General features: G+C 31.0%; 1 protein-coding gene across 2 annotated transcripts; it reads right to left on the bottom strand.

Moving 5' to 3' along the window:
* Window positions 1–7,658: 7,658 nt before the first annotated feature.
* On the bottom strand, window positions 7,659–10,642 carry LOC114412788. 2 transcript variants are annotated; one of them, XM_028376831.1, is made up of 3 exons: window positions 10,284–10,637; window positions 9,400–9,465; window positions 7,659–8,270 (listed from the first exon to the last, which is right to left on the bottom strand). In XM_028376831.1, the coding sequence occupies exons 1-3, from the start codon at window positions 10,455–10,457 to the stop codon at window positions 7,770–7,772; spliced, it is 741 nt and encodes a 246-aa protein (XP_028232632.1). In that variant the 5' UTR covers window positions 10,458–10,637; the 3' UTR covers window positions 7,659–7,769. The 2 variants fall into 2 exon arrangements, with proteins under 2 accessions (XP_028232632.1, XP_028232633.1); XM_028376832.1 differs by lacking the exon at window positions 9,400–9,465 and having other exon boundaries at window positions 10,284–10,642.
* Between the last annotated feature and the right edge of the window lie 5,219 nt (window positions 10,643–15,861).

The raw sequence follows: 15,861 nt of genomic DNA, 5'->3' as shown, positions 1-15,861 counted from the left end.
CCATGGGTCGAGATGTAACCTGTAATTAAAGAAGAATGTTTCTTGAGCACAAATTTAAGACAACAATTTCTTTAAATTTGGAGTGTGTTTTTAAAATGAATATAAGTCAAAGAAAACAAGATACAAGAGATAGAAATAATTATGTATATAGTATTTCACATTTTATGTTTTAATAATAGAATTGGTGATTAAATGTATTAATTGTCACTGACCCAACTACAACAGAAAAAAGCACAATTTTCCATTCAAATGTGTCACAATGTTATATATACTGTTTAAGCCAGCCCATGCTAATATCTAGCCCAGCAGTGTATGCGTAGCCCAAACGAGCATCATGACCAAACACTTGTCTCGTTGTATATTCATGATTGGGATTGGTATTCTCAACTCCCAAATTACTATTCTCACCTTCCATCATTTCCTCACACCCCTCCCCCTCCCTCTCTTTCTTCAACCCCCAAATGCTTCATGTTTTTTTATTTTATTTTATTTTTTAACTTCAAATTTTATTAAAATTTGTGTAGATATATTTTAATTTTATTTTTTTAAAATTATGTGATATATATTATGTTACAAAATTAATTTTATATATGATATTTTGTGTTATATATATAGATATTAGTTTATGTGATACTGATGATTTAAATTTTGAAGACTTTATATTTGTCAATTTTTTTATTAATATGGATTTTTAGATAATTTTTATTAAAAATTAATATTTTCTTAATTTATATTTTTTAATTTAAATTTATAATGTTTCTTATATTTTTTATTTATTTTTTAACATGACTAATGAAATTTAAATTTTTAATATTAATATTTATTAAAAATTCAAAAATCTAAATATTTAAATTAATCTACTAAAAAAGTTTAAAATATAATATTATTAAAAAATATAGTAGAAACATGTGCAAAGTCTAAAATGGTACAAGAAAGTTGAAAGGCTTGATGAATGTTGAGTTATGACAATGGATATTTCTAAAATGAAAATGTAATTGTACCCTTTCAATAAAAAAAACATCTCTTTTCTCTGATATATTACATAAATGAATCTGTCATTCTTTAAGAAAATAATAAGTAATATCTGCATCTACTCATTGTGTTGTTCTATCTGGACTATGGTCTTTTTTCTCCTTCTATTTTTCACATACATAGATAGATAGCTAAAATCAAAATAGCCAAATGATATGGGCGATATAGACCACCTTTGCCTAGTGAGCTAAACTCTACTCTATTGAATTACAAAATCTATGATTTGGTGGTGCTAGGTTTAAATTCTTCATGCTTCTTCAAACCCAATTGAAAAAGTTTTTCTGGCTTAAGAAACATGCTTGAACCATAATTCGTGCAATATTTTTCTTATGAGTTTCCAATACTCCAAAAAGATTTTGCATCCCTTTCGAGTTGTTGTTGGAAATATTTTTAAAATAAAATATAGAAATAGTAAGAACTTGCAGAAAAAATAGAGAGATTAACAATGGAGAAAAATAGTTGATAATATTTATAAGGTAAGATTGTTTATATATAGCTTACAACCAATCTGAAAATTCTAAACAAACTAGTCTATCTTCTATCATATTTATTTTAAACTAATTAACTGAAACAAAATATAAAAAATAAAATCTGCAACAATAACAAAATCATTACCTAAAACTTATTCTAAATTCAAAATAAGTTAGGCAATATCTCGTATCTCTAACACTCCTCCATTAGATTTGACATGATGAAAATCCTAAGCTTTAACTCCATCAACTTCAAACTTATTTTAGAAGTGCAATAAATCCATTTAATTCAATTCCTTCTGGCTTCAAAGTCTTCAAACACCATATGACAGGATTTGTAATCTCAAATTCATCTTGCAGAAATTTTAACGACTTCAAATTGACGTGAATAAATCTTCCATGCCAAACATCATTTTCATCAATTTTGGCTGCAAAATCATGATCTTCAATTAAATCAAACTTCCAATAAAAACTATTTATTTCCTATCATTTCAATTTTTGCAATCTGTGTGTGGATTTGAGGCATATGATAGTTTTAAAGGTGAACCTTCAGCTAAAGGATGGGGACTTTGTTTACCCCATGGACACTTCCAAAACTCCCCTCAGTGTGCTTGTGCCAAATAATGTAGTTAAATTGCAACTCATAACTCGGATCTACCTAAACTGGGAGATGGAATGAGTATGCTAGATCATTCCATAGAAAATTGGGACGCAGAAAGCTGGAATATAATCCCAACAAGCTACTGGTGCAAGTCACTTAAATAATATACTTGCTTTTTGGGATAAGAGTGAAGAAGAGAAAGGTAAACCTTTATCAGAACGTAGCAGTTATATATTTTGGCATGGTAAGGTCAATGACCTGTCCTCAAGACATAGATTTCTTTGGAAATATTTTGTAAAATAATGACTTAACAATAACTCTGCCCATGCAGGCACACCACGACCATGGTTGGAACTTGACGTTAATTCCTTGGCCGTACAAAATCTAAGACGAATGTACAAAGTCGATTTGTCCCTTGCTACATAAGTACCATTCTGTGTAGTGTGCCTTTATGTAGCTATATATGAAGGTTTTGCTATGACTCTTAATAACATTCGATCTATATGTTTAGATATAGTTTTAAAACAATTTGATTTGTGTCTGTCTGTTGTAGCTTTTGTGTTTTATTGTTTGCTAAGCTAAATGATTTTCTAGTAGTTATTTCCATAAAGGAAATCATTGTTGATTGATCTTATTGTGAACTTATGTGCGTTGTTATTTCCGTGAAGAATGAATGAACATTTGTTTCTTTTGACGACTTCTAATCAATTTATGCTGATAAGAAGGATTTGACACTCACATTAAGCAATTCCAACGCCGACGGTAGCCAAACACAAAATTTAGAAATGATTTGGTGCCAGGGAGTGGGTTTAAATTATGTGTCAAATCTTATAAAAATTCACACACACACATAAAACTAAGTATTAAAAATAATTTTAAATTAACTTAAAATTATATAAATATGACATATCTTAATAAGAATTCTCAATTTAGCAATAAATTTTGTAAAATAACTATCAAATGAAAATTTATCAATCAGTTTAGAAATTCTTGACTGACAGTGGGGTAAGACAACTTTTCTAATTTTTTATTAGCTTATAATATATAATACTAAATAAAATATTTAATATAATGCACATATAATCACTACCAGCAAAGATGGTCATCCAAAGCATGGATTAACACTTTTACCAATTTAATGACCAGTGAAATTTAAAAACATTAATACCATCAATTGTTTTAATAAAAAAATACAATCTATTTATAATATATAGAAGCTAAGCTATTCCATATTACGTTGTCACGTCAGTGAAAATGATGATGTGGAAGAAGAAAAGCATTATTCTATTGAGTGATACTCATAATCTTCTAAAACTTTATACAATACATTTTAATTGAGTCACCTCCAAATGTCCCAGTCTTCGACATTCTCTTATACCTACTTGCTCTTCATCTCAAGATTTTTCACATACAAATTCGTCCTTTCCCAGATCTTCGGCGCATAAGAACCTTTTGAAATTTGATCGCTTCATTCATTTGCGTTTCGATTTCTTCAGATTTTTGACAATATATTAGAGATTCTATGTTTGCGATTATGATGATGATGCTATGGCAGAAATATTTCATGAACCATATTCACATCAAAGACCGAATCGCAAGACCTCTAATCACATATGGCAACCGACGATAACCTCAATTAGACGAATTTGGGCTTGTGTAAGCCTCATCGCATCAAACCCCAAATCGCATGACACTCTATGAAACCTCGGTCAAACCCTCCGAATCACGCAACACTCGACGAAAACTCAGTCAAACAAATTTGGGGATGTGCAAGCATCTTCACATGAGTTTTGTTGATTTTTATTTTCACTTTTGTGATATATTTATTTTTCTAAGGCGTAGATTTTCCTGTTGTAAAAAATAATTCTACTAAAAAATATTCAAAAGATAGATGCAAAAATATAAAAAGAGGATAGACACTACAAAAACACAATATAACTTGGAAAGAAGAAGAGCATTAGCAAAGAGGTGCATCCAAATGATGATATGTAAACAATTTATATTTCTTCACATCCAAATTGTTTTTTGTATTAAATTGAAATTGAAATTGAAATTAGTCATTGGAATTTAAATTAAAATCTAATAGACATAAGTGTTTGATTTCTGTCCTCTTATTTAATATTGACATTTTATAAGCCAGAAACCAAAAGCACAGACACGCGCACACACACTTGTGTGAAAGTTAAACTATTAATGTTTTATATAATTTTAAGTGAATGTGAACTTTTGTTAGGCTTAATTAATAAGGTTGATAGAATTTGTGTCTTCAGAATATTCCTTTGTTTAAATAATCACATTGCCTCACTTTAGGGATACATGTAGACATTTAAAAATATATTGTTAGTCCTTGGTTGACAACAATCGAGCATGGTCCTGGAGAAAAATAAGCATAAGAGTCAGAGGTATAACTCAAAGGCATCATATCAACATTTGAACGTGTATCACCCAGAAACTTAAAATACATTAATTTTAACAAATGAAGTCATTATATATTTTTGTTAATTTATTTATCTCCATATTTGTTAATGTATACGCGTGCTTATTATATATGTTATTTCATGAAATTTTATTTTACCTCCAAGAGTTCAAGGAGTTGGTTATGAATATCACAATCTTTTCTCAATATCAAAATAATTGACCAACGTGACCAAGGTTTCATAAATTTTAATAATAGGTTCAAATGTAGTGACACAACTTTGTCTCTTCCAAGGATATTATACAATCATGATTACTTAAGACCCGCCTTCCTCTTTTAGAAGATAATGTTCTTAATACAGACTTGCAACTACAATCTACAAGGAAGTTCTTTTCTAACTCAACTTTATAGTTAAACAATGTGTTTCACAATTTATGAATAAATTTTAACTTAAATAAGATATGCTTAATTGTACATTGGCTATAGGTAAAAAAAAAAATACTTCAAGGAGTTGGTTATAAATATCACAATCTTTTTTCAATATTAAGATAATTGACCAACGTGACAAAGGTCTTGGGGATGTTTGACCATTTGGTTAGCCAACAACATAAGCATAAAGAGGGAGAGTAGTTGTGAGAATAATTTGATGGAACACCTGTTTCAAGTAATTAATCTTCTCTTATCTTGTAACTATTTGATATAGTTTAAATTATTCTATTTTTTTATAATAATACAAATAAATTATTTAAATATTATTTAACTATAGTGAGCAACTGAGTGTCAATTTTTTATCCCCTATTTTCATAGCAAGATAATGTGCATTATATTATATTTTACCATGACAACCTAATCATGATTAACATGACACAAAACTTGCATAAATGTTACTTTTAAATGAATATACAATATCATGGGTGATACTTCATGAGTGGCTGATATTCAGTTATTGGTTTGGCCTATTGGTCTTCCACTACCCTATGTCAAACGTGAATTTATGATTATTTTGTAAATTTGTCTATAATTTAATTTGGACTCAAGCATGCACTATAATTGATTAGTGTAACGAAAGTGTGTAGCAATCCCTTTGCTGATAATTAGCATTAATGCAATCATAACATTAGACCATGTTTGATCATGTTGTATGCAACTTAGTATCCATGCTCCTTCTCTTTTCTTTTTGTTTTTGTTCTAACAAAATACATATATGAAAACTAAAGCATTTTCCATCGCATCCACCACCATGGTTATCAAGTTAATTACCTAGAGTAGCTTGGACTTTGGCTCAAGCTCCTACTGTAACTCCTGCTTATGCTATAACTCTTACTTCTGTTACGGTTTCTTGATGCATGAGGTGATCTATAGCATGATCGATCCCTATACTTTCTATCCCTTGGTGAGATTGACCTGAATCATAATAAATGTGAGTATAAACACGGTAGATCATCAAAAATGAAATTTTAGCTAATGTAACAACAAACCTGTAATGTCGCCTTTGTCTTGGAGGACAATAGTCTCAATTAGATATCACCCAGAAACTTAAAATATGCTATTTTTAACAAATAAAGTCATTATATATTTTTGTTAATTTATTTATCTCCATATTTATTAATGTATACGCATTCTTATTATATATGTTGCTTATTGAAATTTCATTTCACCTCCTTAATTTCATAAATTCTAATAATAGGTTCGAATGTAGCAACACAACTTTGACTCTTCCAACAAGTCAAAAGGTGCATCTTTATCATCTGATGAAGAAGTTTATGAAATCTCACAAACTCATTTAAGAAAAAAGGCAAATAAAGAAGATGACACAACTCAAAGTCCAAAGCTACAACTAACCAAGTCAAAAGATGCATCTTCATCATCAAAAGAAGAAGAAAGTCCATTAAAGAAAAATGTGGAAAAAAATCTGTCATAAGCAAAAGCTCCAAACTACAAGCATCCAAGAAGTCAAAAGATGCATCATCATCAAATGAAGTTTATTCAATCTCAGAAAGTTCATTAAGGAGAAGGGCGAATAAACAAATTGTTCTAACATCCTCCGATGATGAAGAGTCAATTTTACTTCAAAGTTTAAAAAGAAGCACACAAAAAAAACAAAATTCAACAAAAGGTTGCCAACAAAAGGAAATAAATACAAAAAGTCTATTTAAACAAACAATTTTTAAATTTTTATTAGCATAATTTTTATGTGTTTTAACATTATGGTTAATTATTTTCCTTTCACTATATATATTTCACATTATGTGTTTTAACATTATGTGCTTTATTATGTCAATTTCACTTTATTCTTATATTACTCTTATAATATTTATATATAACACTTACTTTTACCTTCATGTTACTCAGCTTTAGTTGAGTGGTCATAGTCCAATTTTAAAATATTTCCTTATAAATATATGAATAAATACAAATTATCTTAATTTATAAATAATTTTTTTAAACTCATTTAACCGTCAATGATATAAAATATCATTGATAATTATATTTTTAATTTCTATTTATTAATCAAATTATTTATTTAAATATTTTTTAAATTATTTATAAACCCATGCATCGTGCGGGTCTATGTCTAGTTGAAATATAATACTAGGAAAAACTAGTGATAAACAATAAGACAAAACTTAAAAAAGAAAGAAAGAAAATGATAATGCTTTAATTTAATTAATAAACAAACTGCAAAACAAGAAATGCTTTTGTTCCCGCACTTTACACTTAAAGTTGACTTTCCATGGTTGATTTAATCCTCACCCTTGGCCTGACCCCATCCACTATAGAAATTCAGCATTTAGGCTAGCCAAATAGAAAAAATCAAGACATGTAACGAGATTTAGAGTAGAAGATAACAGAAAATGTTAAATGTGACAAATCTGAGTTCATTGTCAGCTTGTGAATTAGATCACATATTTCCAGAAAAAAATAATTCAAATTCTGCTCTCATTCTAGTATCTTATCGCTTGCAAACAGAAGGTTCATTATCCTTTTCTGAAAGAGTTAAATATAGATAAATTTTGGTTTTAGTGCAATTTAAGTTACCAATATGTATATTTACTACTAGACATGTCTCATGTTCTTGGGATAAAATGAGAGATCCAGATTAACCAAAGAAAAAAAAGATTTAATATTCTAGCAAAAGTTAAAGAAAAGGATTAGCAGTTATTTTTGGTTAAGATTTCAATATCTTTCAACTGATTTTACAAAAAAAATATACATCAAAGTACAAATCTTTGCAACACATGTTTGGTTCTCATTGGTGCATAAGTTGTCCTTGTGTGCTCTCTTGTTCATCTTCTAACATCCGATTATGAGAACCATAGGGAAGATTCACCACATTGTCACCACTAACATAAACTACTCGAAAAATATCATACTTCATCTCAGTGGAGAATCGTTCAAGATATGGCATCATCCACTTTCTATGGTCTGAGTTGAGAATCCATGAGTAACAAAATTGTAGGGACTGCCACACATGAATGCATACCACTCTTGGTAAGCATTGGCCTTTCATGCAAAGGCCCGCAGTTATGCCTTCTGTTTTGGGAAAACGAGACCTAAATATTGCTAGGACTGCATAGCACAGGTCATTAAGGTCCTTAGTAGTTGTGATTACTGAGTTCATGGATATTATGTCACCAGTGCTGAACTTTACACTTAAAGATCCATCTCTTGATTCTCCAGCATATGCATCAAGGAAATTGTGTTCAACCAAGACTGCCATTCTAGTTACAGTATTGGTTAGCATTGATTGCTGTAAAGGGAAAATTGCAAAATTGAATAAATAAATAATCAGGGCATAGCATGTTGATGGAGATGCCACATTAACTAGTATATAGACAAAAAATTAGTAAGAGACAATCTCTACTCCACAAGTTAGTTTTTGGAGTTGAGTTATGCTCAAATCTAAATTCTAAGATATGTGATAAACTAATCAGATTACAGAAATTAATCTATGGATGTAGTCTACCCAAGTACTAATATATCTTCATTTTTAAAATAATAATTCTCACGTGAATATTTAACGGTGAAGGTCAATGCACATTGCAATCATGAAACATTGACTTACTCCAGCTACTTTATAAGTTTTAGATATTCTGTCATATCAGGAGAGTAGAAAACTAGAGCTGGCTTCTAACACGAAATGTTAAATTATTTTCTTATGAAGAGGGCTAGTTTTTCTTGGCATGCCTCTTATGCATAGCATAATGTCTATAAAGACCTACCAGTCAAATTCTAGACTTCTTGTCCCACAAATAATATTTATTTAGTTGGAATTTGAAGACATGGGTGTGAATGAGCCTTTGGCGCTTCATGATCTTGCACTAGTAAAACCTTTTCTTCATCTACATTTATTCCAGAATTCTTCCTCATGAAGAGGGTGTGTCCATGTTAGTTAACGGGGGTAATGTGGAATTTCATGTAATAATACTTTCCTAACTACTCTTTGAAAATGTCCAGGTTTGGGAAATCAGTACATAATGTGATTAATATTATCAATTTGTTACAACAGCATAAACCACATAAGGCTTTCTCTCCAGATGTGGGTGTTTGTGTTATAGTTTAGAAGCTGCTAGTCAACAGATCGATTTTGCATAATGCTTTGTGATTCTGCTAGACAGTTGCAGATACAGTTTTTAAGATTACTTGGTGAGCATTGTTTTGTATTTCATTTCTCTTAATAATTCCTTCTTTTATCGAAATACACACACACACATAATTGTGGTTCACATATAATTTTTGTTCACATAAAGGATTCATCAGAATTGTCTTGTTTTGTATATAGATGTCTAAATTTTATTAAGTTGCTGTCCTATTGAAGTACTTCAAAGTCTACTTCAGTGCTTCAAAAAAGAGAACCAATAGTTAGGGATCAAACTTACAAGATTTTCTGTCAGCTTATCTTTTTCTTCACTAGACCGTTTCTGCCATGCTCCATACCATATGATCTGATCACAGGACATGATTTTTTTTAACACAAAGTGCAAAACAGAAAATAGTGAAGCATGATATGCTCAGTGGGGGAAAAAGAACTAGCACTAACACGTACCAACATATGTACCATGTAACAGAGTAATTTACAGTGACACATTTTATTAAAAAAAGGAGAGTAGCCAGCTCATTAATGCACCTGAACTGAATAATCTTTTTTTTTTTTATCAGCCTGAACTGAATAATCTTAATGATCTGAAAAACTCAAGTGGGTTGGTCGTCTTGTTTCCAAGAAAGATTTTCTGCTAAATAATATTAGGAATTAGAATTTGTGTTTCAAATTTTAGGAAAATGCTCACTGTAGATTAGCCACATGATAAATTACTTTAACACATCAACTATGAGTTGATGACATATTTAACCATCACTGATGCTAGACTATCACGGAGGTATGAAACAAAGAAATTCTCATCTACAAAATATTAGAAATATTAGAAAAAGAAATTATGTGGAATAGGAAAAAGAAAGCTAAAAGAAATAATTGATGCTGCATATTTTGTCCTTATGTTGTGTCTACTTTGAAGCCAGTCATATCTAAAAATCATTACTAATTTTGGTGCAATCTTCCAGTTATGGCTATCCCAGTCAAACAATACTTGCATTTCAATTTAACAGAAGAAAAAAGGGGATTTCGTAAGTTTATCAGCAAAATTTCAAGCATATAGAAGGAAAAGAAAGAACATACTCTTGAGAATTGAGATTAGAGATAATTTAAGAGAAAATTTTCAAAACTAAAATGACAATTTAAAATTGGAGAAAGGAAAGAAGAACTTACCATATTTCCATGTATGCTCCTAAATATAGAGCTTTGTACACAACCAAGATTCTGAGTGAGTAAGGAAAACTGTTGCAGTCCATGAACAAGATGGTCGACAATTACTACAGTTGGCTTGAAAACATAGAAGCTTATTTCCAAATCTTTGTTGTTAAAATCCACAGAGCATGTCATCCTTTTCTTTATGACTCTAAATTCTCTTCTGCACTACAAACACTATTTATGTTTTATTGGAAAGGCTAAAAATACTGTTCTGTCTGTGAAATTTGTCAAACACGAGTCGTGAAGCACAACACACGGATTCTCAAATCAATGCCAAGGTTGCTTCCTAGAATTTGTTCCAAATATTAAATTTCGGTGTAGAGCAGTTCAGCTGGCTATTTTGTTTTGCTTTGCCAGAAACGACCAAATATATTTAAATATAAGGTGACTTGGAACTTGGAATTATACATTCACATCTGTTTGACTTATTCAAGATGCTTACTTTATTGTACCAAAACACAGATTTTTACCTCTAACTTGTAGAATTTTTTAAGACTGTTGTCTTTAGTGAGGGTTTAACTTTTATTTAAGGATGGTTTATGAAATAAAAGAATAAAAAAAATTAATTCAAGTTCGAATCTTCACTGCAATTATTTGAATGAATAATTTTATTGCTTAAAGTGATTTGCCTAACTCAAATAAGATTATTTCTTTCTTAGAATATGCACTATTTTTTTTAAATATATTAAACAGAAATTGGTTAGTGTGCATCAATGGTATTCCTCACTTCACTATAAATACTAATTCCTTTTGAGTTAGAGAAATAATTGAAATGAGGACCATCTTTCTCAACAAATAATGTATAGGTTTTATTTTTTACTCTTTAGTAAGTGGTCTATTTATAATTACTAATGCTAAACATATGGCAATATATAATTTATAGATAGTAAAAAATATTTTAAGATACCAACAAATTTAAATTATATCTTTCTAATTTTCCACTTGAAAAATGATCCTTTTTAATATCTGAGAAGCTCGAGTCCAGAGGTTAATCAAGTCATAAAATTAATAAATGACCAATAATTTATATTATATGACAAATAATTATTTCGACTCGGTAACTGGTGTTTTTTTTTTATAATTTTTTTTGTCGTTGAAAATAAAATATTTACTTTTTTTTTTATTTGAACGAGTAAGTACCTTTTGACACGTTCAGGTCTACGTGAACGTCGGGCTATTTTATGTTCATGCTTTAACTATAAACACGTATATGGCAACCATTTAATTAAATGCTAGTGTGGGTCAAATCGAACTTGAATGCGTATTGTCTTTTAGGTTTTGAGTGAGAGCGACACAAGGTCACAAAGAAAAAAATATTTTAATATTTCATTAAAAAAACAAATTTAATATTTCATAAAACTTATTAAATAAAAAATTAAATACATTTAATATTTTAAAAAAATAAAATTACATTTTTGGTCCTCCACTTTAGGTTCAATTTCACATTTTATCCCCCGTTAATTTAATTCACGAATTAAGTCCTGCAATGTTGATCCCCTGAAGTCACAATTGGATGTTGACCGTTAGATAGTGACGTTGACGGGTCACGTGTCAACGTCTAATAGACATGTAAAAATAAATATTTGTTAATCCTAATTAATTATCTTTAATTTATTTTACAAATTATTTTTTAAAAAAAAAAACGAAAGATGTCGCAACAACTGTTCCACTTCCTCTCTCTCCCTCCTCCCAGAGCCATACTCTCGCGTCACTTACTCTGCCCACCCTGCCACCTGCAGCACCCGCCCCCTCACCATCACCTGCAGCCTCCTCTACAACAACAACCTTTTCAATTGAATAAGGAAAACAAGAACAACAACAAGGGCAATTACAATTACTATGTTTTTCGTGGTGGTGGCGTGTCGGGGAAAATAAGTTTGTTCAATTGGGGTGATCATTCATCTATGGCCGTTGATGCAGTTGAAAATGGATGGTCACGATTTGCTTTCGCAGGGTTTGCGCTGCACCTGGTGGAGGAAGTAATTTTGGAAGAGAATCAGAGGCTGAGATAAGTTGCGAAGTGGTCCAGCTTATCAAGTGATTTTGGAAGCGATTTTTTGTTTTTAATAATTTTTAAAATAAATTAAAGATAATTAATTAGGGTTAGGAACACTTAAAAAATATTTATTTTTACGTGTCTATCAAATGTTGACACGTGATAATCATCAATATCACTGCCTAAAAGTCAACGTCCAATTGTAACATCAAAAGACCAATATTGCATTTTTTTTTATAAAATAAAAGATTAAATTCGTGAATTAAATTACCGAAAGATCAAATACGAAATCAAACCTAAAGTGAAAGATCAAAAATACAATTTTACCTTTTTAAAAACAACAATTTAATATTTTCTTAAATTATTGAAAGGGAGACACAAGCCGAAATCCGAAGACCATCGACAGTATTTAAACGAAGTTCACGAGTTGCTGTTCATTGTAGACTCACACCAGTTCCCCACGTGTAAACATCATGGAGGAGTTAATACTTAATATAATAGGTCACACGCATGCCATCCAAAATCAGTCAACAAGCCTAATACACCACAAATATCTTGACCACTAGATTTTAATATTGATTAAATTAGTTTTTCTATTAATTTATTTTTTAAATTTAATATATTCTTCTAATTTTTAAAATTAATTCAATTTAATATTACAATATAAATTAAATCCAAATGTCAAGAAAATGTGCTTTCTGACAATTTAAAATTAAAATCACCACTAAATAGTTTTAAACTGCCTCAAAACATATATTTTTTAAAACTGTTAATTTAATTTAGATGATGAGAACAAATTAAATTAATTTTAAAAATTAAAAAAATCAAATTAAACCTAAAAAAATTAAAAGATCAAATTAAATCTAAACAATAAATTACAGAAAAAAACTAATTTAACCTTTAATATTTTTAGCTTCATAACTTTTCCACCCACTTCGTTCTTAGACTATGTTTAGACGTTTTACAGAATGGAATGGACGAATGTAATTAACAACTAATTGTCTTTCTCCATCTTGATTAAGAACGGGAAAAAAATTTATACGTAGATCTTCAATATAATTTTCAATAATTTTTATGTTATATTGGAACAAAGAAGCTCTTCACACACACTCACACTATGCACTCACTTACTCTATGTTAGAGAATAAGAGAAGATAAAAGAATTGATTTAGAAAATAGAGGAAACTTAAAATTCTGAATTAAAACTTTGGCACTCTCATTCCTCTCATTCATGATCATTAATATTTTTATACACACTGTATATGTAACTACAACAACCTTCATAACTGTCAAACTAACTAACTCCTAACTGCTAACTAACTAACTGAATTACAGCATACATCAACATCCCTCCTTAATTCAGATTTGTCAAGGATGTCACTCCTAACTTGTCTCTCAATTCCTTGAACTTGATAGACTTCAATGGCTTAGTTAGTATGTCTGCAACTTGATCTTCAGACCTGCAAAACTCCAATTCAAGCTTCTCCTTACTCACTTGATCACGCAGGAAATGAAACTTGGTTTCAATATGTTTACTCCTGCCATGTGCCACAGGATGCTTAGCTAAATCAATTGCTGATTTGTTATCCATCAACAACCTCATAGGACTACAATTTCTCCAGTTTAGTTCTTCCATTAAAGCTTCCAGCCATAGAGCTTGACAGGCTGCCATAGCAGCAACAATATATTCTGCTTCACATGTTGACAAAGCAACTACACTCCGCTTCTTTGAGCACCAAGAGATTGGTGATGTTCCAAATTTGAAAACATACCCAGCAATGCTTTTCCTATCATCCTTATCACCACACCAATCTGAATCACTATAACCAAACACTTCTCCTTCTATATTCTTCTGACTGTAAGGATATAAAATGCCAAGATCCAATGTTCCTTTCACATACCTCAGAATCCTCTTTGTTGTCAGGAAGTGAGGTGTCTTTGGTTTCTCCATAAACCTGCTTATTATCAAAAACTCACCAGAATTTGTGTTTCTGACATAGACTCCATGCTCACTAGTGCACTTGGTGAAATTCTGCTGGACTAGGAAGCTATCAATTTTCATATTCCAGGCTCTAGGAGCTTGCTTGAGGCCATATAGTGCCTTATTCAACTTGTAGACTTTATCCTCTTGTCTTGCAACTACATAACCATGTGATTGAGTTATGTAGACTTCTTCTTCAAGTGGCCCATTCAAAAATACTGACTTCACATCTAGTTGATATAGAGACTAATTTCTGTTGCAAGCAGCTGCCACAATGAGCCTAACAACTGGAGCGAAAACCTCATTGTAATCCAAGCCATGTTTTTGTAGAAATCCCCTTGCTACTAATCTTGCCTTATACTTGGACACATCTCCATTAGGCTTTACTTTAGTCTTATAGACCCACTTCACATCAATTGGTCTTTTTCCTTGAGGCAAATGGACTAACTCTCAAGTCTGATTCTTCTCAATTGATCTCAATTCTTCTTCCATAACTGCTTTCCAATGTGAACTTTGTGAGGCTTCATCATGACTCATTGGTTCTGATTCAACAAGTAGAGCAAAGTGCACAAAATCCCCTTCTGCAGTGATTGCTGTATCAGGATACAATTCATACTCTCTGAGTGTTTGTGGTACTTGTCTCTCTCTTTGTGACCTTCTGAGTTGCTCTCCACATGATGGTACATCCTTTTGACTTTGTTTGTCTTCAAGATTCACAATCACCTTTCTTTCACCATTGTCAACAACATTTATTTCCCAATTCCAGCCCTTTGTTTCATCTATCAAGACATCTCTGCTAATCACAACCTTCCTCATTCTAGGATCATACAGCTTTTAAGCACCAGTTGGATGATATCCAATGAGTATCATTGGTTCAGCCTTGTCATCAAGTTTCTTTCTGTTCTGCTCAGGCACATGCCTAAAACACATTGAACCAAATATTCTGAAATGACTCACACTAGGCTTTTTTTCTGACCATGCTTCTTCAGGTGTGTATCCCTGCAATCTCTTAGCGGGACACCTGTTCAGAATATACACAGCAATAGAAGTTGCCTCTCCCAAAAAATAATGAGGCATTCCCTTCCCTTTCATCATGCTTCTGACCATGTTCAAAATGATTCTGTTTCTTCTCTCAGCAACACCATTATGCTTAGGTGTATAGGGAGATGCCACTTCATGAATTATCCCCTCTTCATCACAAAATACTTTGATTACCTTATCACTTTGCTTTTCACTCAACAACTTAAACTTCTTTAAAATGTTAAACACTTCACTTTTCTGCTTAATGAAATAGATCCACATTTTTCTAGTAAATTCATCAATGAATGACACAAAGTAATTATTACCTCCTAGGGATTTCACTTCAAAAGGACCACACACATCAGAATAGATCACTTCAAACTTTCTTTTGGATTTAATTGGAATTTCTGACTTGAAAGAATTCCTTGGTTGCTTTGACACACAACACTCAACACATAATTGTTTTGGTATCTCAATTTGGGGAAGACCATGAACCATTTTCTTATTTTTCAATTCACTTAAACTCCTGAAATTTAGAT

This window comes from Glycine soja, chromosome 5 (assembly GCF_004193775.1).
Source record: "Glycine soja cultivar W05 chromosome 5, ASM419377v2, whole genome shotgun sequence".
In the NCBI taxonomy this organism is placed as follows: Eukaryota; Viridiplantae; Streptophyta; class Magnoliopsida; order Fabales; family Fabaceae; genus Glycine; species Glycine soja.
The sequence above is the reverse complement of the archived record's forward strand: the minus strand, read 5'-3'. Positions and strand labels throughout refer to the sequence as shown.

Coding starts and splice junctions, on each gene's coding strand:
- LOC114412788 (XM_028376831.1), bottom strand. CDS start 10,457: ATGACATGCTCTGTGGATTTTAACAACAAAGATTTGGAAATAAGCTTC. Junction 9,466..10,283: donor GGAGCATACATGGAAATATG/GTAAGTTCTTCT, acceptor TCCTGTGATCAG/ATCATATGGTATGGAGCATG. Junction 8,271..9,399: donor ATAAGCTGACAGAAAATCTT/GTAAGTTTGATC, acceptor TTCCCTTTACAG/CAATCAATGCTAACCAATAC.